The sequence below is a fragment of the Calonectris borealis genome, chromosome 30 (assembly GCF_964195595.1).
Source record: "Calonectris borealis chromosome 30, bCalBor7.hap1.2, whole genome shotgun sequence".
NCBI classification, from domain to species: Eukaryota; Metazoa; Chordata; class Aves; order Procellariiformes; family Procellariidae; genus Calonectris; species Calonectris borealis.
This window is the reverse complement of record NC_134341.1, coordinates 218,702-237,746: the sequence shown is the minus strand read 5'-3', so window position 1 is coordinate 237,746 and position 19,045 is coordinate 218,702. Positions and strand designations below refer to the sequence as shown.

The following is a 19,045-nucleotide window of genomic DNA, read 5'->3' as shown; positions in this document are numbered from 1 at the left end:
CCCGCTCTGGAAGGAAGGCAGCGAGGAAAAGCCAAAGCCTGTGGCCGGGGGAGTCCGCGCCCCTGCGCGGGGGGCGAGGGCCTCTGCGCCATCCCGCCGGGTGCTCCCCGTCCGCCCCTGCTTGGATCGCTCCCCTGGTCCTGTGACTCTGACTCAGCCGCGCAGGCGCCAGCCAAGACCTGCTTTTTTGGGGAATTCTTGCACATCCCTTTGCTGGAGCGTTGCTTACCCAAGCAGGGCTGCGCACGTGTGCCTGGCTCGGCCGCCCCCTCCCCTTGTCAGAGGGGTGAATCAGGGCTGGGGGGAGCGGGGGGGAGGGCAGGAGGGCGCTGGTCCAGGCGGCGTGACGCAGGCAGCCCCATCTCGGAGGCAGAGCGCAGCCCTCGCCTGCCCCACGCCGCCCCACTGCCACCCCCGTGCGCCTTTTTAGGTGGTTCTCACTCAGCACGAAAACCTCTATCGCCGGCCGGCATGTGGTGGGCACCCAGGAGCCGGGTCGGAGGGTGCGGGGGCCCTGGCTGGACCAGGAGCCCCAACTTTGCCCCGGCCCCACCGCCGGCTCTGGCATGTTGGGCAGCGTGGGAGGAGGCCGTGCAGGCCTTTGGCCTGGCTGGTTTGATGCTAATTCCTTGGCTCTGGCTGTTTCCACTTGTTTTTACAAGATGCATCACGCTGGGTGGTGGCTGTGGGCGCCGCGGCCTCGCCCTTCCGGAGGGGAGGGTGGTTGGTCACCAGCTGGCCATCACTGCCGGCAGGACGTCCCCGTCCCCGGGGCCATGGCCTGGACACGAAATGCTCAGTGGAGGCATGCGAGCAAGCTGGCCTGGGTAGCTCGGGGACTCGGGGTTCGGGTTTGTGCTTGAACAGGGCACCCCCAAACCACTGGGTGCTCATTAGCTGGGTCTCATCAAAACCCAGGCAGCCGCTTCGTGGTGCTACAGCAGGGAAGGGCTTGATATCATCAGGCCGAATCCTGCGAGCAGGGGGAGTGTGGGGCGTTGCAAAATGTCCTGGCTTGATTCATGTTTTCCCTCCCTCTGCGCTCCTGAGCTTCTGCGCTGGTTAATAATTCAGCGGCGTCTGGCCCTGCTCCGCCGGGGCTGTCTGGGTCCCGATGTCCTCGGGGTGGTCGGGCTTGGGGCTGCGGCTGCTCCCGTCCCGTCTCTCCTCTGCCTTGCCCGTGCCGGTTGTGAAGCCGAGCCGCGGTGCCGGCACTGCGGTGCTGCTGTGGGGGTGGTGTGGGGCCTTGGGGGACACTAACCAAAAGAATAGGCCTCCAAAGCACTTGGCATCTCCCAGAGCCTCTGGGAGCTGCAGCCCCTCACCCTGGCCTTTGGCCCAGGGCCAGAAGGCGAGCGGAGGGGGCAGAGCAGCACCGAGCACTGACCTGGTTACAAGGAAGGAATTCGGGTGCATTGGGTTTATCCGATTTAACAGGCTTTCACTGGTTTAATTAAATACTTAAACACCGCATGTTAGATGCCGTCTCTCACCTGCTTCAGGGCTCGGGGCGTCCCTGCGGCTGGGGATTAGCGCTGCCTCGCCCGAGCGGGGCTCTGCTGCAGCCCCCGGCTGCTGCAGTCCCTCCCCACGCTGCCGTGAGCGTGGGCTCGGCAGACGTTAGCCGTCCTGATGCTGCAGTTTGAGCCTCTTCCCCTTCTGTGCTGCTCGGCTCTCCAGGAACCAGCTTTGCCTCCTCCCTCCTCCAGTGCCCACCTTCCAGAGCCCTGCCCCTGCTCAGCCAGTGTTCCCGCAGGATGCTTTCCTGGCTGTGTGTGATGTCTCCAGCAGCGCTGCTGCTTGCAGCTGGGCTGCCTGGGGGGTGGCAGGTCCCGTCTCCCTCGGGAGGAGAGAATGGGTTGCTGTGTCGATCCACGCAGGGTGACCAGGGCCAGGTCCCTGGTGCAGTGCAGATCACAGCTCCTTCATGGCTCACACGGCCTCACTCCTCAGCTGCATTTGTGCGTGAGATGCCTGGGGGGCTGGGAGGTGGTCAGAGACCCCGTGCATAGGCACGCGTGGGGCTCCTGGCTCCCTCCCTCCCTGCCTAACCTCTCCTCACCCCCCCTCTCCCACGGCCTAGATGTGGAGCAGATGGCTATTGACTGGCTCACGGGCAACTTCTACTTCGTGGATGACATCGATGACAGGATCTTTGTCTGCAACAAGAATGGAGTCACCTGCGTCACGCTGCTGGACCTGGAGCTGTACAACCCCAAGGGGATAGCGCTGGACCCAGCTATGGGGTAAGAGTCCTGCTTGGGGGTGGGAGGGCTCAGCGTGGCTGCCTGGACTGCACCATCGATTTGGGGAGGTGGAGCAGGCCAGGAGGGTCCAGCTGCTGCAGCCAAGTGGCAGGGGTGCTGCTGGAGAAGCGACTTGCCTGCCTGGAAGGGCCCCTCTGGGCTTTAGCAATGAGTGAATTGCAGCGTTTTTTCTCCCTCGGCTGAGACTGGGGCCACGTGCTGTAGGGAAGTCATGGCAGCAGCGTTTTAAGCAGGCCACTGCTACCAGCCAGTTTTGGAGGACATGAAGGTTTGGTCCTTGGGGGTCGGTCAGAGCAGCCTGAGCCTCTGCTCAGCTGGCGCTGCACCGGGGACAGGCGCTGGTGTGGGAGCAGAGCCGGCCTGGTGCGGCACTGAGGAACATCAGCGCCTGAACCTGGGTCTTCTAATTAACGGTTCTTCGTGACAGTTGGCAAGCGTGTGGTCCTTCCCTTGGGGGCTGGTGGGGTCTCCTGTACCTGCGCGCCCGTGTCCAGGAGCCCCTCTCTGGAGGGGCACTTCCCGCTCCACTTGCCCTGGGCAGCAGCTTTGCTGGTGCTCAGTCCTGGAGGACGGGCCTGGCCAGACTCAAGACAAGCTGCTGCTTCCAGCTTGTGGCTGCGTGGTTACAGCTTTGCACCGGCTTTCGGGAACCGAAAGAGTCAGATACTTGCACGGATTGAGCAGCTCCCCTTGTGCCTATTTATACGGGGTGCTGCGGTCAGATGACAACTTTCAGGCAGCTGCCTTTTGCAAAATCCCGTGCATGGGGAAGCTGGGATGCTGAATCATCGGAGCGGCTCAGGGCGTGTGTGGCAGCTGCCTGACCCGGGGAGCGGGGACCTGGCGTGGCCGAGGCGGCGGTGGGCAGAGCAGAGTGGCGTGCGAGATCCCACCGTGAGCTTTCTGTGAGCACGGTCTGGCCGCAGGGCATGCGCACAGGGGAGATCCCGCTGCCCAGCAGGGAAGTCTGTTGGCGTGCGAGCGTGGTCTGCGCCGTCCGAGGGCGCTCACTTGTGCGTGCTGCAGGGTCCCAGTGAAACCAGTAAAGAGGACATCTCCCCACTCACCTGCTGCTTTCGAGATGGGCGCTTTTACACTTGCCTGAATGAAGAGAGCTGATGTTATTGAGCAGAAAATCTGAAGTATTTTTTATAAATAAGTAAATAAATATTGCATAGCAGCCTGGAGAGAGACTGTGGCCTCGAACAGGGAAGGTGCAGACAAGCCCCATGGGTGACAGAGTTGAAGTCTCTTGGGCTCTGCAGCAGAGACCCAGCATGGCCTGGGCGCTCAAGGAGGTGGTGCCGAGCCCTGGCTCTGGGCTGTGCCGTGTCTGGGAAGCGCTATGCCAGGAGCTGCTGCTGCAGGCAGGACGGCTCTCAGGCGCATGGCACACAGGCAGATGCATCAGGTTGTGTTTTAACATGTCAGCTGGTGGAGGGCCCTGGACCTCTTCCTGGTGACACCAGCAAATCTGGGTTCAAGCTTTTGTCTGCCTGTCTCAGCATCTCTGCCCGGGTTGCTGCGGCTCCTCTGAGCTCCCCTGGCTGCCACGCCTGGCAGCAGGTGCAGGCAGGTGCTGCCAGCCCTTGGCACAGCTGGTCTGCGCAGACAGCGAGAAGCTCCACTGGGCCGGCCCCGGCTGGGAGCTACTGTCGTGGACCCCAGCTACCCCCGTGCCCACGGGCGCAAGCCCGTGTCTGCAGGCGTGAGCGTGCACCGTCTATATGTCTGCGTCCTCCCTCTCTCTGGGTCGAACATGACATCCAGGCTCTGAGCTCCCGTGTTTGCCCTTCTCACGCAGCAAAGTGTTCTTCACCGACTACGGGCAGATCCCCAAGGTGGAGCGCTGCGACATGGACGGACAGAACCGCACCAAGCTGGTGGACAGCAAGATCGTCTTCCCCCACGGCATCACCTTGGACTTGGTGAACCGGCTGGTGTACTGGGCTGATGCCTACCTGGACTATATTGAGGTGGTGGACTACGAAGGCAAGAACAGACATACCATCATCCAGGGCATCCTGGTGAGTGGGGCCAGAGGAGGTCGGGGTCGGGGGGGCCTTGTGGCAGAGTGTGCTGGGGGGGGGCACTGGTCTACAGGCTTGGCTTTGCGAGTCCAGTAAAGAAAAGGTGCGAGCTGCTGAACACCAACCGGTCCTGCAGCACGTGCAGTCCAAGCCCAATCTCGTGCCCTAAGTGAGGTGGGGGGAGAGCCATAGGGCGGGATCAGGGGCAGGGATCGGGGGCTTCGCACGCCTCGGAGCCGGGGTTCTCGTGTCTCCTCCTAAAGTCCTCATGGATGCCTGCATGGTGCCTTCCAGATTGAACACCTCTACGGGCTAACTGTCTTCGAGAACTACCTCTATGCCACCAACTCTGACAATGCCAATGCTCAGCAGAAAACCAGCGTCATCCGGGTCAACCGCTTCAACAGCACCGAGTACCAGGTGGTGACGCGGGTGGACAAGGGAGGAGCGCTGCACATCTACCACCAACGGCGCCAGCCCACAGGTGGGACCCTGGCCTGGGAAAAGCAGCTTGTGGGACCCCAAAGGCTGGGTGGTGATGGGGACAGGCTGCACCTGAATTCCCTCTCCTAATGGGGCCAGACACCCAGGATGCGTTCGTTTGCCCAGGAGCCTCCGTCGGTAGCACCCTGTGGCCCCGAGGAGCCGTGCTCAGCCCAAGCCTGGCCCTGCCGAAACGCCTCCGGCTCCCCTGCCCCGCGAGCTCTGCGTGCCTGGGCAGGCAGCTGGCAGTGGGAGCCTCGCTGCGGGGGGTGGCAGCAGAGCGGAGGGCGCTGCCGGAGCCTGCCCGGGGGTGCTGAGTGCCGGGCAGGCCGAAATGTGCCAGCCCAGGGACAGGGACGGAGGAGCCAGCTGCCCGGCTGTGGTCCACAGGCACTCCTGGAGCTGCCGTCCCACTGCCAGCACTTCTCGGCCAGGGGCTTGTGTGGGATTCCTGCTCCCCAGGCAGCCACAGAGCCGGCCTCTTGCTGGGCTGCTGCACACCCTGGGGTGCCCCCGGCCCCCGCTATCGCTCTGTCTTCTGCAAGAGACGTGGCAGCCATCCCCGTGGGCTGGGCAGCTGCGCTGCATGGTTGATTGATCACGTCTCGCTGGAGAGCACAGGGACATTGGAGCAGATGTGGCATCTTGAAATATTAATGGCTCCCTTTTGCGGTGCCGCACGCTCTCGATCCCCGCTGCCGGCATGTTCACCCTTCGACCGGGGCCCCGCGCTTGCAGGCACCAAGGGATTTCAAGAGAGTTGAAAGGCTTCAGAGCTGCAGGCGCTGTCCCCTCCCTGCATCCCTCCCTGTCTGCCTGCTCCACCCCCAGCACCTTCCTGCAGTTAATCAATTTACTCGTTTAAAATCCTCTTAGCGTCTGCTGCCTGCTTGGCATTTTCCAGAATATAAAAATAATCAGGAGATTTCCGAGCGGTGAAGGAGTGTGATTAAGGGGGCTCTCCAGGCAGGTGCTGGCTGTCCCCGCGCCAGGGCTGGTCCTGCCAGCACTGCTGCAGAGCAGCTGGGCAGCCCTGCTCTCGCTGTGGCCGTGAGGGATGGCGTGGCAGGACAGAGGCAGCGTGGCCCAGTGGCTGTGGTGGTGTGCTGGGGCACGTCGTGCTGGTTTCTGCTCTGCAGTGATGCTGCATCTTGGGCAGACCCTTTCCCATCTCCGTGTTGTCTGTCCTGTGCAATGCTCAGCCCCTGGCTGAGCGTCTGGGAGGTCCGGGGGAAGGAGCCCCCCTAAAGCCCGGAGAGCCGCGGTCGGGCTGGCAGCACCCATGAGACTGTGTCCACATCCCTGCGGTTGCAGACTAGTGTCCCCTGTTTGCCTGTGCTTCCTGGCCGGCGTGGACCTGTGGCTGGGCAGGACATCTCTGCGCTGCTCTGGTTGCTGCCGGCTGCTGGAGCCCGCTCTCTGTGTTGCAGTGAGGAGCCATGCCTGTGAGCCGGATCAGTTCGGCAAGCCGGGAGGTTGCTCGGATATCTGCCTCCTCGGGAACAGCCATAAGACCCGAACCTGCCGGTGCCGCTCCGGGTTCAGCCTGGGGAGCGACGGGAAGTCCTGCAAAAGTGAGTCCTGGCCCTCCCCAGAGAGCTGCGGGATGGGGGCGAGGGGGCCGGTGGCCGTCCCTCTCTGCGAGGGACTGGTGTGGGCAGAGGTGCCTGTGCCAGACAGTTGGGAGCACATGGGCCCAGGGGCAAGCAGAGCTTCTCAATTCCTTCCCTCCTGGTTGCAAATACCCCTTTCCTCCCCAACCTAAGGTGTGGGCTGCCTGCTGGGCTCTGCGGTCCCTGCAGACCTGCTGGGTGCAGGGGCAGGTTACTGCCTCCTCCTGGCCTCTGTGTTGTAGCTGCAACCCTGCGAAAGCCCCAGTGCCACGTGCATTGGGCTGCCCACCCGCAGAGCCGCCCTGGCCTGGCTGGTGGCAATGGCTCTCCCCGTCTCTCTGCAGAGCCCGAGCACGAGCTGTTCCTGGTGTATGGGAAGGGGCGTCCAGGCATCATCCGTGGGATGGACATGGGAGCCAAGGTGCCAGACGAGCACATGATCCCCATCGAGAACCTCATGAACCCCCGAGCACTGGACTTCCACGCTGAGACCGGCTTCATCTACTTCGCTGACACCACCAGCTACCTCATTGGGCGCCAGAAGATCGACGGCACGGAGCGAGAGACCATCCTGAAGGACGGTGCGTGGCTGAGGGGCCCAACCTGGTCTCTCGCCAGTGCGGTCAGCCCCCAGGAGCCGGTAGCAGCGGCCATCAGCGCATTTCCTCGCATAATGGCAGCGCTTCCGTCCCCTCCCTTGCGTCTTTGACCCTTAAAACTAAGGTTTGAAGCTGCTCTTCAGGTTTATGTGTAGACTGCTATTGAGAGACAGGTACAGAGCACATGCTCCAGCAGAAGCAGGTGAGGGACCCCTGTCCCTGGGTGTCCCCCTCCTGCCCAACCTGGCCCACCCTGATCAGTCGGGGTCCCCGGGGCTCAGCGTGGTGGCTGATCCATCCTCACGCTGCCAGCCGAGTACATTTGTGTTGCCTTGGGGCAAACCAGCCAAGGACGCTCCTGAATTCGGCTTTCTCCAGCCCAGGTTCCCTGTGGCTGCGGTACCTCTGAGGGAGCTGCCTGCACTGGGACAGGTTGTTCCCGGTGGGTTTGAGTTGGGAGTGGGTGATGCCGAACACACCGCGAATCATACAGGGCTGTCGCTTCCACTTCTTGTCTTCCTGCTGCCGCGCAGCCCTGGTGATGAGCGCCTGCTCCTGCTTTTCCCCAAAGGTATCCACAATGTGGAAGGGATCGCTGTGGACTGGATGGGGAACAACCTGTACTGGACTGATGACGGCCCCAAAAAGACCATCAGCGTGGCTCGGCTGGAGAAGGCTGCCCAGACGCGGAAGACGCTGATTGAGGGGAAGATGACCCACCCCCGCGCGATCGTGGTGGACCCCCTGAACGGGTGCGGGTGCCTGGGCGGGCAGGGCTGGCTCGTGGGAGGGCATGGCCACTCCTGCCCACAGCGGGCACCAGCAGAGCTGGCGGTTGGGTCCTCAGCTCCGCTTGGCTCGCGGGTGCCCCGCTGCGTCTCCGAGCATTCGCAGTGGCTCCCAAGCTGTGACAGCGGGGCAGCAGCTCAGCCGCGGTGACGGCAGCGGCTCTGCGCTGCGCAGCAGCTTCAGCCTGGGCTCGGCAGCACTGGCGTGGCCGGGAGGGCCGTCGGGCTGTTGCGTTGGGCTGGGGCCTGGCTGTAGGCGCAGGGCAGCAGGACCTTCCCGCTGCTTCGTGTCAGCCGCTCTGCGAGCAGCCGGAGAGTTCACACCCGGTTCGGTGGAGGCAGAGCCGGTCGCTCTTCAGATCAGCGGTGGGGTGGGCTCCGAGCCCAGCTCGTCTGCCTCTGTAACAGCTTAGCGACTGTGGCAGGTGGATGTACTGGACGGACTGGGAGGAGGATCCCAAGGACAGCAAGAGGGGCAAGATTGAGAGAGCCTGGATGGATGGTTCCAACCGCAACATCTTCATCACCTCCAAGACTGTCCTGTGGCCCAACGGGCTAAGCCTGGACATCCCAGCCAAGATCCTCTACTGGGTGGATGCTTTCTACGACCGCATCGAGATGGTCTACCTCAATGGTACCGAGCGGAAGGCAAGTGGAGGCCCCATGGGCTCTCAGACACCGATCGCCCCTGAGCTGGGGCTGTGGGCAGCCGAGCCATTGCCTTGACTGGCTGCGTCCGCTGCGGGTCTGCTCAGCTGGCCATGTTCAGCCACGTTCCCCTGCCGCCTGTCCCCTCCTCTCCCTTTCCTCTGTCCCTTGCCCTGTCCTGCCGTGTGGGGTTTCCCCGGGCACCGTCCCAGCTAACGACAAGCCTCTCTGCCTCCCTGTGCCCGCAGATCGTGTACGAGGGACCTGAGCTGAATCACGCCTTCGGGCTGTGCCACTACAGCAGCTTCCTCTTCTGGACCGAGTACCGCAGCGGCAGCATCTACCGGCTGGACCAGGCCTCCAAGGTGGTGAGCCTGCTCCGGAACGAGCGCCCGCCCATCTTTGAGATTCGGATGTACGACGCGCAGCAGCAGCAAGGTGCTGGGGCCACCACTGCCTGGACCACGGGGACCAGCCACGCACGAGGGAGTGGGGGCACTGGAAGAGGGATGGGACTGGGGGCTGGGGGCTGAGGAACTGCCCCAGCTAAGCAGCCCCCCACCTCTTTTTGCTTCCTTTTGGCCATATCGCTGCCTGTCTGTCCATCCCCATGCACCCTGTCTTTCTCTCCATAAACCCTGCTATCACTCATCCCCTGCCCTTCCAGCCATTCCTCTCTTTCTCCCCCTCCCTCCCTGCCAGGATTCCTGCCTAGTTCAGCCAGGCTTTGTGTCCCCTGAGGGGTCCCCACTGCTTTTTATGGCCTGATAAACTGGGGTTTCCAGCTGGGTTCCAACTGTGGAGCCTGTTGGGGGAGTCCAGGGGGCCAGGGGCACCCAGCAGCCCCCCATGGGTCAGCAGGTTCCCTGAACGCTGAAGTCCCCTTCTCCTCATCCCTGCCTTGCCTCCACAGTGGGCTCCAACAAGTGCCGTGTAAACAATGGCGGCTGCAGCAGCTTGTGCCTGGCCACCCCCCGGGGCCGTCAGTGTGCCTGTGCCGAGGACCAGATCCTGGGATCGGACTCCGTCACCTGCCAGGGTAGGCTGCCTTGGGGCCTGGCCCCTGGTGGGACCCCCCCTTTCACACAGGGATGGGTGGGGACACGGGGTCTGCGGCTCCGCTCTGGCACATCAGCAGTGATGCCTTATGCGGTGGGGGACTGGCCCGGGGCTCGGGAGGTGGGTGCTCCCTGCACCGTGGGGGCCTGCAGACGAGTCACATTACCGGCTCCGGTTCTTCCTCTTGCACGATGACAGCAGGACAGCCGCCTGCCTGGGGAAGCGAGTGGAAGTGGGGGGATTGCTGCGCTGAAGCTGTGCAGCCGTGTCTGACGCTGCCCGTGCAGTCAGGGTGGGTTCGCTCTGCTGCCAGCGGCGGGGAGAGCCAGGTTCAGGGTTGGGAGCCTGGGCGGTACTGTGCTTCGCCATCTTAAATGAGAGGGGTGAAGCTCTGCTGGCGCAGCCCATGTGTGGAGGCTGAGCCAGGGTCTCTCTCCCTTGATCATGGGCTGCACCTTCTCGTTTCACGCTCAGGAGCCGGTGCACGTGGGCACTAGTGTCTGTGTATGCTCTCAGGGCTGCTGGGCAGTCGTGTAGACATCCTGCCAGCCTGGGGACACAGGACTGTCTTCGCTGCTGCCCTGCACTTGGTCACTTGGTTAAAATCATCCCCTCCCTTTGCTTCTCTCTTGCCAGCCAACCCGTCCTACATCCCCCCTCCGCAGTGCCAGCCCGGGGAGTTCGCCTGCAAGAACAACCGCTGCATCCAGGAGCGCTGGAAATGCGATGGGGACAACGACTGCCTGGACAACAGTGACGAAGCCCCCGAGCTCTGCCGTGCGTAGCCGCCTCCTGCACGGCGGGATAGCAGTTTACATGCTCCTGGGGTGGCCGGCTTCGGGCTAAGCTTCCCCCAGATGTGGGGCCAGTGGCTGGGATGGGGTCAGGCAGCCAAGCCCCTGCGTCCCCTCCCCAGCTCTAGCAGGGGAGAGGGCTTGAGGAGTTGAGGGGGGAAGTGGTGATTAGGATCCTGGATCCCCAGTTTGTCTGAGGCTCCCTGCCCTTTTCTCTTGGTTTTTCCCTCCACCAGACATGGAGGAGGAATGGGGGTGGGATGGAGACGGGCAGGTCCTGAGCGTGTCTCCCCTGCAGACCAGCACACCTGCCCCTCGGACCGTTTCAAGTGCAAGAATAACCGCTGTATCCCCAACCGCTGGCTCTGCGATGGGGACAACGACTGCGGGAACAACGAGGACGAGTCCAACTCCACCTGCTCGGGTGAGGAGCCTGTCTCATCCTCAGAGAACAGCGGGAGAGCTCACACTGCTGCGCTGAGCCGCAGCCTTCGCTCTTCCCTGTGCGCTGCAGGGCTGAGGCTGAGGTTTCAGGCCTTGTGTGTCCCTGCTTGCCCACCTTGCAGCCAGTTTGGCTTCTACGCCTGTGCCTCACAGGAGCCCTGGGGGTTTTGTTCCCCACCTTTCCCCCAGCAAAGCAAGGCACCGCCAGCTACTAAAGCTCTGTCTGTCTCTCCCTGGGTCAGCTCGGACCTGCTCCCCCAACCAGTTCTCCTGTGCCAGTGGGCGCTGCATCCCCATCTCCTGGACGTGTGACCTGGACGATGACTGCGGGGACCGCTCCGACGAGTCTGCCTCGTGCGGTGAGCTGGGGCGGGGAGCGCTGGGAGCACAGGGCCCTTTGGGGGAGCAGTGCTCCTCGCCCCACGGTGGGGCAGAGGCACCGATGGAGCTGGGCATGAGGATGGGGGCACAGGGTGTGTCCCCCACACTGATTGTGTCTCTGCCTCCTCCGCAGCCTACCCAACCTGCTTCCCCTTGACGCAGTTCACCTGCAACAACGGGCGCTGCATAAACATCAACTGGCGGTGTGACAACGGTAAGGACCACGGCCCCACAGCTGCCAAGGGAGGCGCAGCCGGGGACGGCGAGATCAGACGCAGGGGTGCCAGCCTGGCAGGGGGCCCTGTTCCTGCAAGGGCCGCTTCTCCGCCTTGTGCTAAACAGCAGAGCCCAGGCCCTGAAGGGAGGAGGCATTAGCTGAAGCTGTAAGCGCATGCTGCAACACCGAGACCCGCATTTTCCTTGGCTGCTCTTGGGGGAGTGTGTGTTGCAGGAACAGCCTGGCAGGGATCATTTCAGCAGACCTTGGCGTTCTTTGCAAGGTGGCCAAAACTCTGACCCAGTGCTTGAGACGAGTGTGGATTGGCCTGTGCTGCTGGCGGGGCTGACCCTGGTCCTGTAGCCCCAGGGAAGGCAGGAGAGGTTTCCCAGCGAGCGCAGGTCTGGCCTCGGATCTGTTTCCAGGGCCAGGCCTGGGAGAGAGGGTTTGCCCCAAGGCTGCTTTCCTTCCCCACAGGTTTATTTCAGTCTTCCTAGCAGCTCTGCATCGTTAGGTTTAATTAGTGGCTTCAGAGCAGGCGAGGCATGTTCAGAGCTGCAGAGTGCACATACCGGTGCAGGGAGTTAGGGGGGAGCCGCGGGTGCAGGTCTCTCCCTGGGGTCTTCCTGAGCAAGTGGTCTCTTCCTCCGGGGACAGCCCCAGCTCTGAGCCGTCCTGGCCAAGGGACGGTCTCTTTCCCCGGGGATCCACCAGTGCTGGCAGCCAGGCACTTAGAAAAGCGTTGGCCTTGGCGTGAAGCACCTCCGTGCAGCCGAGAGCCTTGCCTGGCACCCACGGGGCAGGAGCTGCAGTGACGAGGGGCTCCCAGCCCAGCTGCCTCGGGCTCCCTCAGCGCCCTCCACTGCTTCTGGTCTCGCCTCCCAGGCCGCTCGGTGTGCCTGTGCAGCCTCTCTGTGTCCCTCTCCGTGTCGATGTTCGCGTCCCAGCGTCAGCGTGTTTTTGTGCTGCTCTCTGTGCGTGTGCCGTGTTGTGTTGTTTTGTTTGTCATTGTGCCCACTCTCCTGTCTGGTTGGTTCTGTGTTTCAGAAAAAGATTGTGGGGATGGCTCTGACGAAAAGAACTGTCCAAAGCCTACCGGTTAGTGCATAGATCAACATGCACCAGACCCCCAACCTGGCCCCACGCAACCCCCAAACCTGCCCCCTCCAGAGTGCTGCGAGCCCTCTGGGCTGCTTCTCCAGACACTGGCAATGCCCCCCACTCTCTGGCAATGCCCCCCGCACTCCAGCGGCGGGAGGGACGTGCTGGGTGCCAGGGAGCGAAGCAGCCGTCCCCCCCAGCTCACAGAGGGGAGGTGCTCGGGAAGCTCCTGTTGGTGGGAGCCCGGAGAGGTCGGGGTCTGCAGCTGCAGGAGCTGGGCTGCTGGTGAAGCTACACAGCAGCCGTCAGTGCCATTGTCCCCGTGCCTGTCATGAGCTCCTCTATGTGTAGGGAGACAGAGGCACGGGGAGGCAAAGGCCCTTTACCAAGCTCAGGCGGGGCGTCCGCAACGGAGCAGAGCCCTGCGATGGTTCCAGCAAGCCAGGCCAGCCTTGTGTCCCGTGCCAGCGCCGGCAGGGCAGGCGGAGGGGCTGCATTGCCAGTGTCGCAGCACCATCAGACTAAAGCTCCCCTTGCCCGTCAGCGGGCGATGGGGTTTCCTCCAGGCAAGCTGACACCCCCCAATTGGCCGTACCAACCCATCTCCCCGTGGATGTGCCCCGTAAAGGAGTGCACTGTCCCCCCAGCTCCGCTCCCCCTCCGGAGTGGAGTGGCCCCCCTGGCGCTGGGCGCCCTCCCAGCCTCCCCAGGTACATGGCTGATCTATGCAGTTTCTGTGTTTCATTTTCTTTGTGCGCTGCTGGTGCTGTGGCCGCGGCCTGGCGAGCGTGTCGGGGGCGGGAGGGCGGGAGGCCGGGGGCTCTCCATTCAGCCCGGCCTCTCCTGCGGGGATCCCGCCGCCAGCGCCGAGGGGCTGCCCGTTGCCCCACGTCCTGTCTGCCAGCGTGGTCCATCCGATCCCTGTTGTTCCCCGCTTCCCCCGGCCGCCTCCTCCGGCGGGGGGTCTCTGCCTTCCTCCCTCCTGCCGTGCCTCCACCAGCCTGCCGGGCCAGCCGGCTGGGCGCTCTCTGAGCCCCTTCCCGCTCCCCTTCCCTTTCCAGACAACGACTGCGGGGACAACAGCGACGAGGCGGGCTGCAGCCACTCCTGCTCCAGCAACCAGTTCAAGTGCAACAGTGGGCGCTGCATCCCCGTGCACTGGACCTGCGACGGGGACAACGACTGTGGGGACTACAGTGACGAGACTCATGCCAACTGCACTAACCAGGGTAAGCCCCGGTCGCGGCGGGGCCGGGCTGCCCCTGTGCTGCTGCTCGTTGTCCTCCCCCAGGGGACCCAGGTCCTGCCCCGCGAGGGAGTGAGCAGGCGGTGGGGGAGGTTGTCATGGTTTAACCCGGCAGGCAGCCAAATACCACGCAGCCGCTCACTCCCTCCTCCCGCCCCCGCAGTGGGACGGGGAGAGAATCGGAAAGGTAGGAGTGAGAAAAACTCGTGGGTTGAGATAAAGACAGTTTAATAGAACAGAAAAGGGAAAATAATAATAATAAAAAATGATAGAATATACAAAATGAGTGATGCACAATGCAATTGCTCACCACCCGCGCTGACCGATAACCAAGTAGCGATTGGTACTTCCTGGACAACGCCTACCGTTCATATACTGAGCATGACGTCACATGTTATGGAATACCCCGTTAGCCAGCTGGGCTGGCTGTCCTGATTATGTTCTCTCCCACCTTGTGTACCTAGCTCAGTCAGTAGGCACGGGAGCTGTCCCTTGGACTAGGAGGGTACTTAGCAACAGCTAAAGCATCAGTGTGTTATCAACATTCTCCTCATACTAAATCCAAAACACAGCACTAGGAAGAAATTTAACCCTATCCCAGCCGAAACCAGGACAGAGGTGAACGTGGCAGATGGACCCTCCCGGGCATCAGCTCTGCTGCTGTCCTGCCTGCAGAGCCATAAAGCCCCCCCGAGGAGAGCCCCGGTTCCAGGCAGGGAATCCTGCAGCCTTCCCTGCCCACCCTGGGTGCCCAGATACGCCCCCCGCCGCACCTCTGGGTGCCCCTGGCCCTTCCCCTGCCGGGCTGAGTGCCCAATCCTCCTCCTGCCCCCTGAGCCCGCCCGGTTCCCAGCTCCTCAGGGCGAAGGCAGTGACTGGGTGCGCGTGCCCTCCCACCAGCCACGCGCCCACCCGGGGGCTGCCACACCGACGAGTTCCAGTGCCGGCTGGACGGGCTCTGCATCCCCATGCGCTGGCGCTGCGACGGCGACACGGACTGCATGGACTCCAGTGACGAGAAGAACTGCGAGGGGGTCACCCATGTCTGTGACCCCAACGTCAAGTTTGGCTGCAAGGACTCGGGTGAGAGCAAGGGAGGGGGAGCTGCTGCCCCCTCTGACCTGGGAAGGGACTGGGACCCACCTCGGCTCGGTGGGCATGGGGTTGGGGGAGGCGGTGGAGGGACACCAGCTCTGGGGCAGCTGGGACCCCGAGTGCCTGAAATAACATCTCTGTGTTGATCTGCCCCCTCCTCGCTCCCCCCTTGGCAGCCCGCTGCATCAGCAAGGCCTGGGTCTGTGACGGGGACAGCGACTGCGAGGACAACTCGGATGAGGAGAACTGCGAGTCGCTGGTGTGCAAACCTCCCTCCCACACCTGTGCCAACAACACCTCCATCTGCCTCCCCCCCGAGAAGCTCTGCGATGGCTCTGACGACTGTGGGGACGGCTCTGACGAGGGCGAGCTTTGCGGTGAGTGCGGAGCTGGGCGCCAGGACACGGGGTCTCCCCGGCCGTGAGCGGGATGAGGACCTGACGAGTGCGTCCTCTCTCCGCAGACCAGTGCTCCCTGAACAACGGCGGCTGCAGCCACAACTGCACCGTGGCCCCCGGCGAGGGCATCGTCTGCTCCTGTCCCCTGGGGATGGAGCTGGGCTCAGACAACAAGACGTGCCAGATCCAGAGCTACTGTGCCAAGCACCTCAAGTGCAGCCAGAAGTGCGAGCAGGACAAGTACAATGTCAAGTGCTCCTGCTACGAGGGCTGGATGCTGGAGCCCGACGGCGAGAGCTGCCGCAGCCTGGGTGTGTGCGGGTGGGCTACAGGGGCTGGCAGCATTGCCCCAGCTGCCTGCGTGGGGGTTGTGATGGGGTTGGAGGCAGCAGCAGCGGAGCTGAGGACCGTGCTAATGGGGAGGCCAGGTCCTGGGGGGATCTACCTGCCGACAGTGGACCCCTCGCTGTCCCCACCTGGCACAAGCAGCCCTTTACAGTGCAGAGGTGTGGGTGGTCCTGTAGCTGGGGCTGGGGTCAGGAGCCAGGGACACCTTCTGCCTGCCTTGTCCGTGCCCCCCTTCTGACCCCGCCCTGCTTTCCCCAGACCCCTTCAAGCCGTTCATCATATTCTCCAACCGCCACGAGATCCGCCGCATTGACCTCCACAGGGGTGACTACAGCGTCCTTGTCCCCGGGCTGCGCAACACCATCGCCCTGGACTTCCACCTCAACCAGAGCTCGCTGTACTGGACTGACGTGGTGGAGGACAAAATCTACAGGGGAAAGCTGCTTGAGAATGGGGGTGCGTAGCCCTGGGGGCGTGGAGCAAGCTGGTGGGGGCCAGATGGGTGGGAAAGCAGGGGTGGGGTTCTGGGGTAGGGTGCCGGCAATGACTCCCTGGCACCCCGCAATGATGCAGTCACTGGAGCCCACAGCCCCTGTAGCGGTCCTGTTCTGCTCTCCAAAGTTGCTTATTATGTAGGAGTTAATTAGCATTCCCAGCACTTCCCTAATGGTAATTGCAGCCCAGCAGCTGGGAGCACAAAGCCAGGCCCCCTTCCCATCAGTGCTGCAGAGCTGCGGGAGGGGGCACCCGCAGGGGGCAGCAAGAGGCCAGCGCTGGGACCACGGCCGTGGGGCTGAGCCCTTTGGGGTTCAGGCCCTGTTTGGGGAAGAAGCGTCCCCCTGCCATCGACCCCAGTCAAGCCCGGTGGAGCTGTTCGGGACTGGGGCGCGATGGTAGCGGGTGGGCCAGAGAGGAGGCACCAGCCTGAGCCCTCCCGGTGCCGTGCCCCCCGCAGCTCTGACCAGCTTCGAGGTGGTGATACAGTACGGGCTGGCCACCCCCGAGGGGCTGGCCGTGGACTGGATTGCTGGCAACATCTACTGGGTGGAGAGCAACCTGGACCAGATCGAGGTGGCCAAGCTGAACGGCACCATGCGAACCACACTGCTGGCTGGGGACATCGAGCATCCCCGCGCCATTGCCCTGGACCCCCGCTATGGGTAAGGCAGAAGGAGACATCGGTCACCAGGGCACGGTGGCACCCTTGGGATCTTGCGGGGGGACCAGGCCACGGGCCCCTGTCTGGGCACACACCCCACTGCTGATTCGGGAGGCAGAGCTTGGTGTCCCCATGCTGACCGTCCCTGCTCGCTGTCCCTCGCAGGATCCTCTTCTGGACAGACTGGGACGCCAGCCTGCCCCGCATCGAGGCCGCCTCCATGAGTGGCGCGGGCCGGCGCACCATACACAAGGAGACGGGCTCAGGGGGCTGGCCCAACGGGCTCACCGTCGACTACCTGGAGAAGCGCATCCTCTGGATCGATGCCAGGTAGGACCAGGACACCCATCTCTGCCCTGCGCCTCCCCCTCCCCATCCCCTCTGGACCCCTGCCCTGCCCGTCCCTCCCAGCTCTGGCGCCTTCCCCCTCGCTCCTGTGTTGTTCTGCCATTTGGGAGCAAAAGCCTTTGCTCTGTGGGGTCTGTTTGTGTCTGCAACACGTTCCAGCCTTTGCTCTGCGTTTCCTCCGCTGTGGGGGCTCTGATCCCTGGTGTAAATCAGCAGTCGTCCTCCTCCACAGCATTAAGCAGAGCAGAGGAAGCAGCTGCTTAGACCCTGTGGGTCGTTGCTGTTGGGTTAAAGACCTGGCCTTTGCCTGTGCCTGGTACCCCCTGCCCAGCCGTCTGCCTGCTCTCACCCCTTCTCTCTGCTGGGCACAGGTCAGACGCCATCTACTCAGCCCTGTACGATGGGACAGGGCACATCGAGGTGCTGCGGGGACACGAGTACCTGTCACATCCCTTTGCCGTCACCCTGTACGGGGGTGAGGTCTACTGGACCGACTGGCGCACCAACACACTGGCCAAGGCCAACAAGTGGACAGGGCACAACGTGACAGTGGTGCAGAGGACCAACACGCAGCCTTTCGACCTGCAGGTGTATCACCCCTCCCGGCAGCCCCTGGGTGAGGCCTGGGGAAGCAGAGGTGGCGGGACGGGGCGGGGGGAGCACAGTGGGGAGATGGCGCCGGCAGTCGGTGTGTGCCCACACCCACTCGGAGCATCGCGTGGGAGCCGCTCCCACCTCCGTGGCTGCCCCTCCTCACCTTCCCTGAGCTGGAGGCCTCCACTATGGCCCTGGCCACCCAGCAAAGAAGTGTCCTGGGGTGATGAGGCTGCTGGGTCAGAGCTCCTCGACGGGGCAGGCAGGGTCTGGGAGGTCTGCAGCTCCCTGGGGCCTCCTGGGTAGGTGTCCCCTAGAACAGGGCCATCACTGAGTCTTATCCCCTTTGCAGCTCCTAATCCCTGTGAAGCCAACGGGGGCAAAGGGCCCTGTTCCCACCTCTGCCTCATCAACTACAACCGCACGTTGTCCTGTGCCTGCCCCCACCTCATGAAGCTGGACAAGGACAACACAACCTGCTATGGTAGGGGTCTGCCCACGCCATCCTGGGGCAGGGAGGACAAGCGGGTGCTTCTTAGCCGGCTTTGCAGACTAGGCTGAGGTCCCACAGCTGCCCCTCTTGTCCTTCTCCCCAGAGTTTAAGAAGTTCCTGCTGTACGCACGGCAGATGGAGATCCGGGGCGTGGACATCGACAACCCCTACTACAACTACATCATCTCCTTCACGGTGCCCGACATCGACAATGTGACGGTGGTGGACTACGACGCCCTGGAGCAGCGCATTTACTGGTCTGATGTCCGCACCCAGACCATCAAGAGAGCCTTCATCAATGGCACCGGTGTGGAGACTGTCGTCTCTGCGGGTGGGTATGGAGGAGCATCACCCCGCACGGCTGCTCCCGTCAGGTCCCGAAGTGGGGCAGAGCCGCGAGCCCTCCAGAGGCTTTGGCTCCATGAGATCGGCCCTTCCTCTTCATCTGAGCATCATCCCAGCCCTGTTCTCACAACTAATGAGGCTCCCTTCTCCGTTCCCTTTCAGATCTGCCCAACGCTCACGGCCTCTCTGTGGATTGGGTTTCCAGAAACCTCTTCTGGACCAGCTACGACGCCAACAAGAAGCAGATCAACGTGGCCCGGCTGGATGGCTCCTTCAAGAACGCGGTGATCCAGGGGCTGGACAAGCCTCACTGCCTGGTGGTTCACCCCCTCCGGGGGTAAGTCTCTGGTGGGACGTGGTGCCAGCAGGCTTGGGGTCAGGCCAGGAGCGTCAAAGGAGGAGAAGGTGTACGTGCAAGCCCACATGTGCGTGCGCGTGACAGTGCACGTGCGCGGTGGAGGAGAGAACAGGTTGCTCTCCCTATGTGTCAGCGTGTGTAGGAGGTGCGTGAGAGGAGACGGGGCACAGCTCGGGAGGCGTGTGTCTGTCGGTGTGCGCAAAGCCGCAGGCTGCATTTCCGTACACGCACGTGTGC

General features: G+C 63.1%; 1 protein-coding gene across 1 annotated transcript in view; it reads left to right on the top strand.

The window, feature by feature from the left end:
* Positions 1-19,045, top strand: part of LRP1 (LDL receptor related protein 1) — a 93,342-nt gene that overhangs the window by 42,174 nt on the left and 32,123 nt on the right. The window contains exons 7-30 of the mRNA XM_075133929.1: positions 2,084-2,246; positions 4,072-4,294; positions 4,592-4,781; positions 6,211-6,354; positions 6,738-6,974; positions 7,564-7,744; positions 8,206-8,428; positions 8,677-8,866; positions 9,342-9,467; positions 10,124-10,264; positions 10,580-10,705; positions 10,968-11,084; positions 11,240-11,320; positions 13,486-13,653; positions 14,571-14,753; positions 14,942-15,142; positions 15,229-15,474; positions 15,770-15,967; positions 16,467-16,671; positions 16,836-17,000; positions 17,390-17,634; positions 17,965-18,096; positions 18,209-18,436; positions 18,613-18,787. Coding sequence (XP_074990030.1) covers positions 2,084-2,246; positions 4,072-4,294; positions 4,592-4,781; positions 6,211-6,354; positions 6,738-6,974; positions 7,564-7,744; positions 8,206-8,428; positions 8,677-8,866; positions 9,342-9,467; positions 10,124-10,264; positions 10,580-10,705; positions 10,968-11,084; positions 11,240-11,320; positions 13,486-13,653; positions 14,571-14,753; positions 14,942-15,142; positions 15,229-15,474; positions 15,770-15,967; positions 16,467-16,671; positions 16,836-17,000; positions 17,390-17,634; positions 17,965-18,096; positions 18,209-18,436; positions 18,613-18,787 — 4,288 coding nt within the window. The remainder of the gene's footprint in view (positions 1-2,083; positions 2,247-4,071; positions 4,295-4,591; positions 4,782-6,210; positions 6,355-6,737; positions 6,975-7,563; positions 7,745-8,205; positions 8,429-8,676; positions 8,867-9,341; positions 9,468-10,123; positions 10,265-10,579; positions 10,706-10,967; positions 11,085-11,239; positions 11,321-13,485; positions 13,654-14,570; positions 14,754-14,941; positions 15,143-15,228; positions 15,475-15,769; positions 15,968-16,466; positions 16,672-16,835; positions 17,001-17,389; positions 17,635-17,964; positions 18,097-18,208; positions 18,437-18,612; positions 18,788-19,045) is intronic.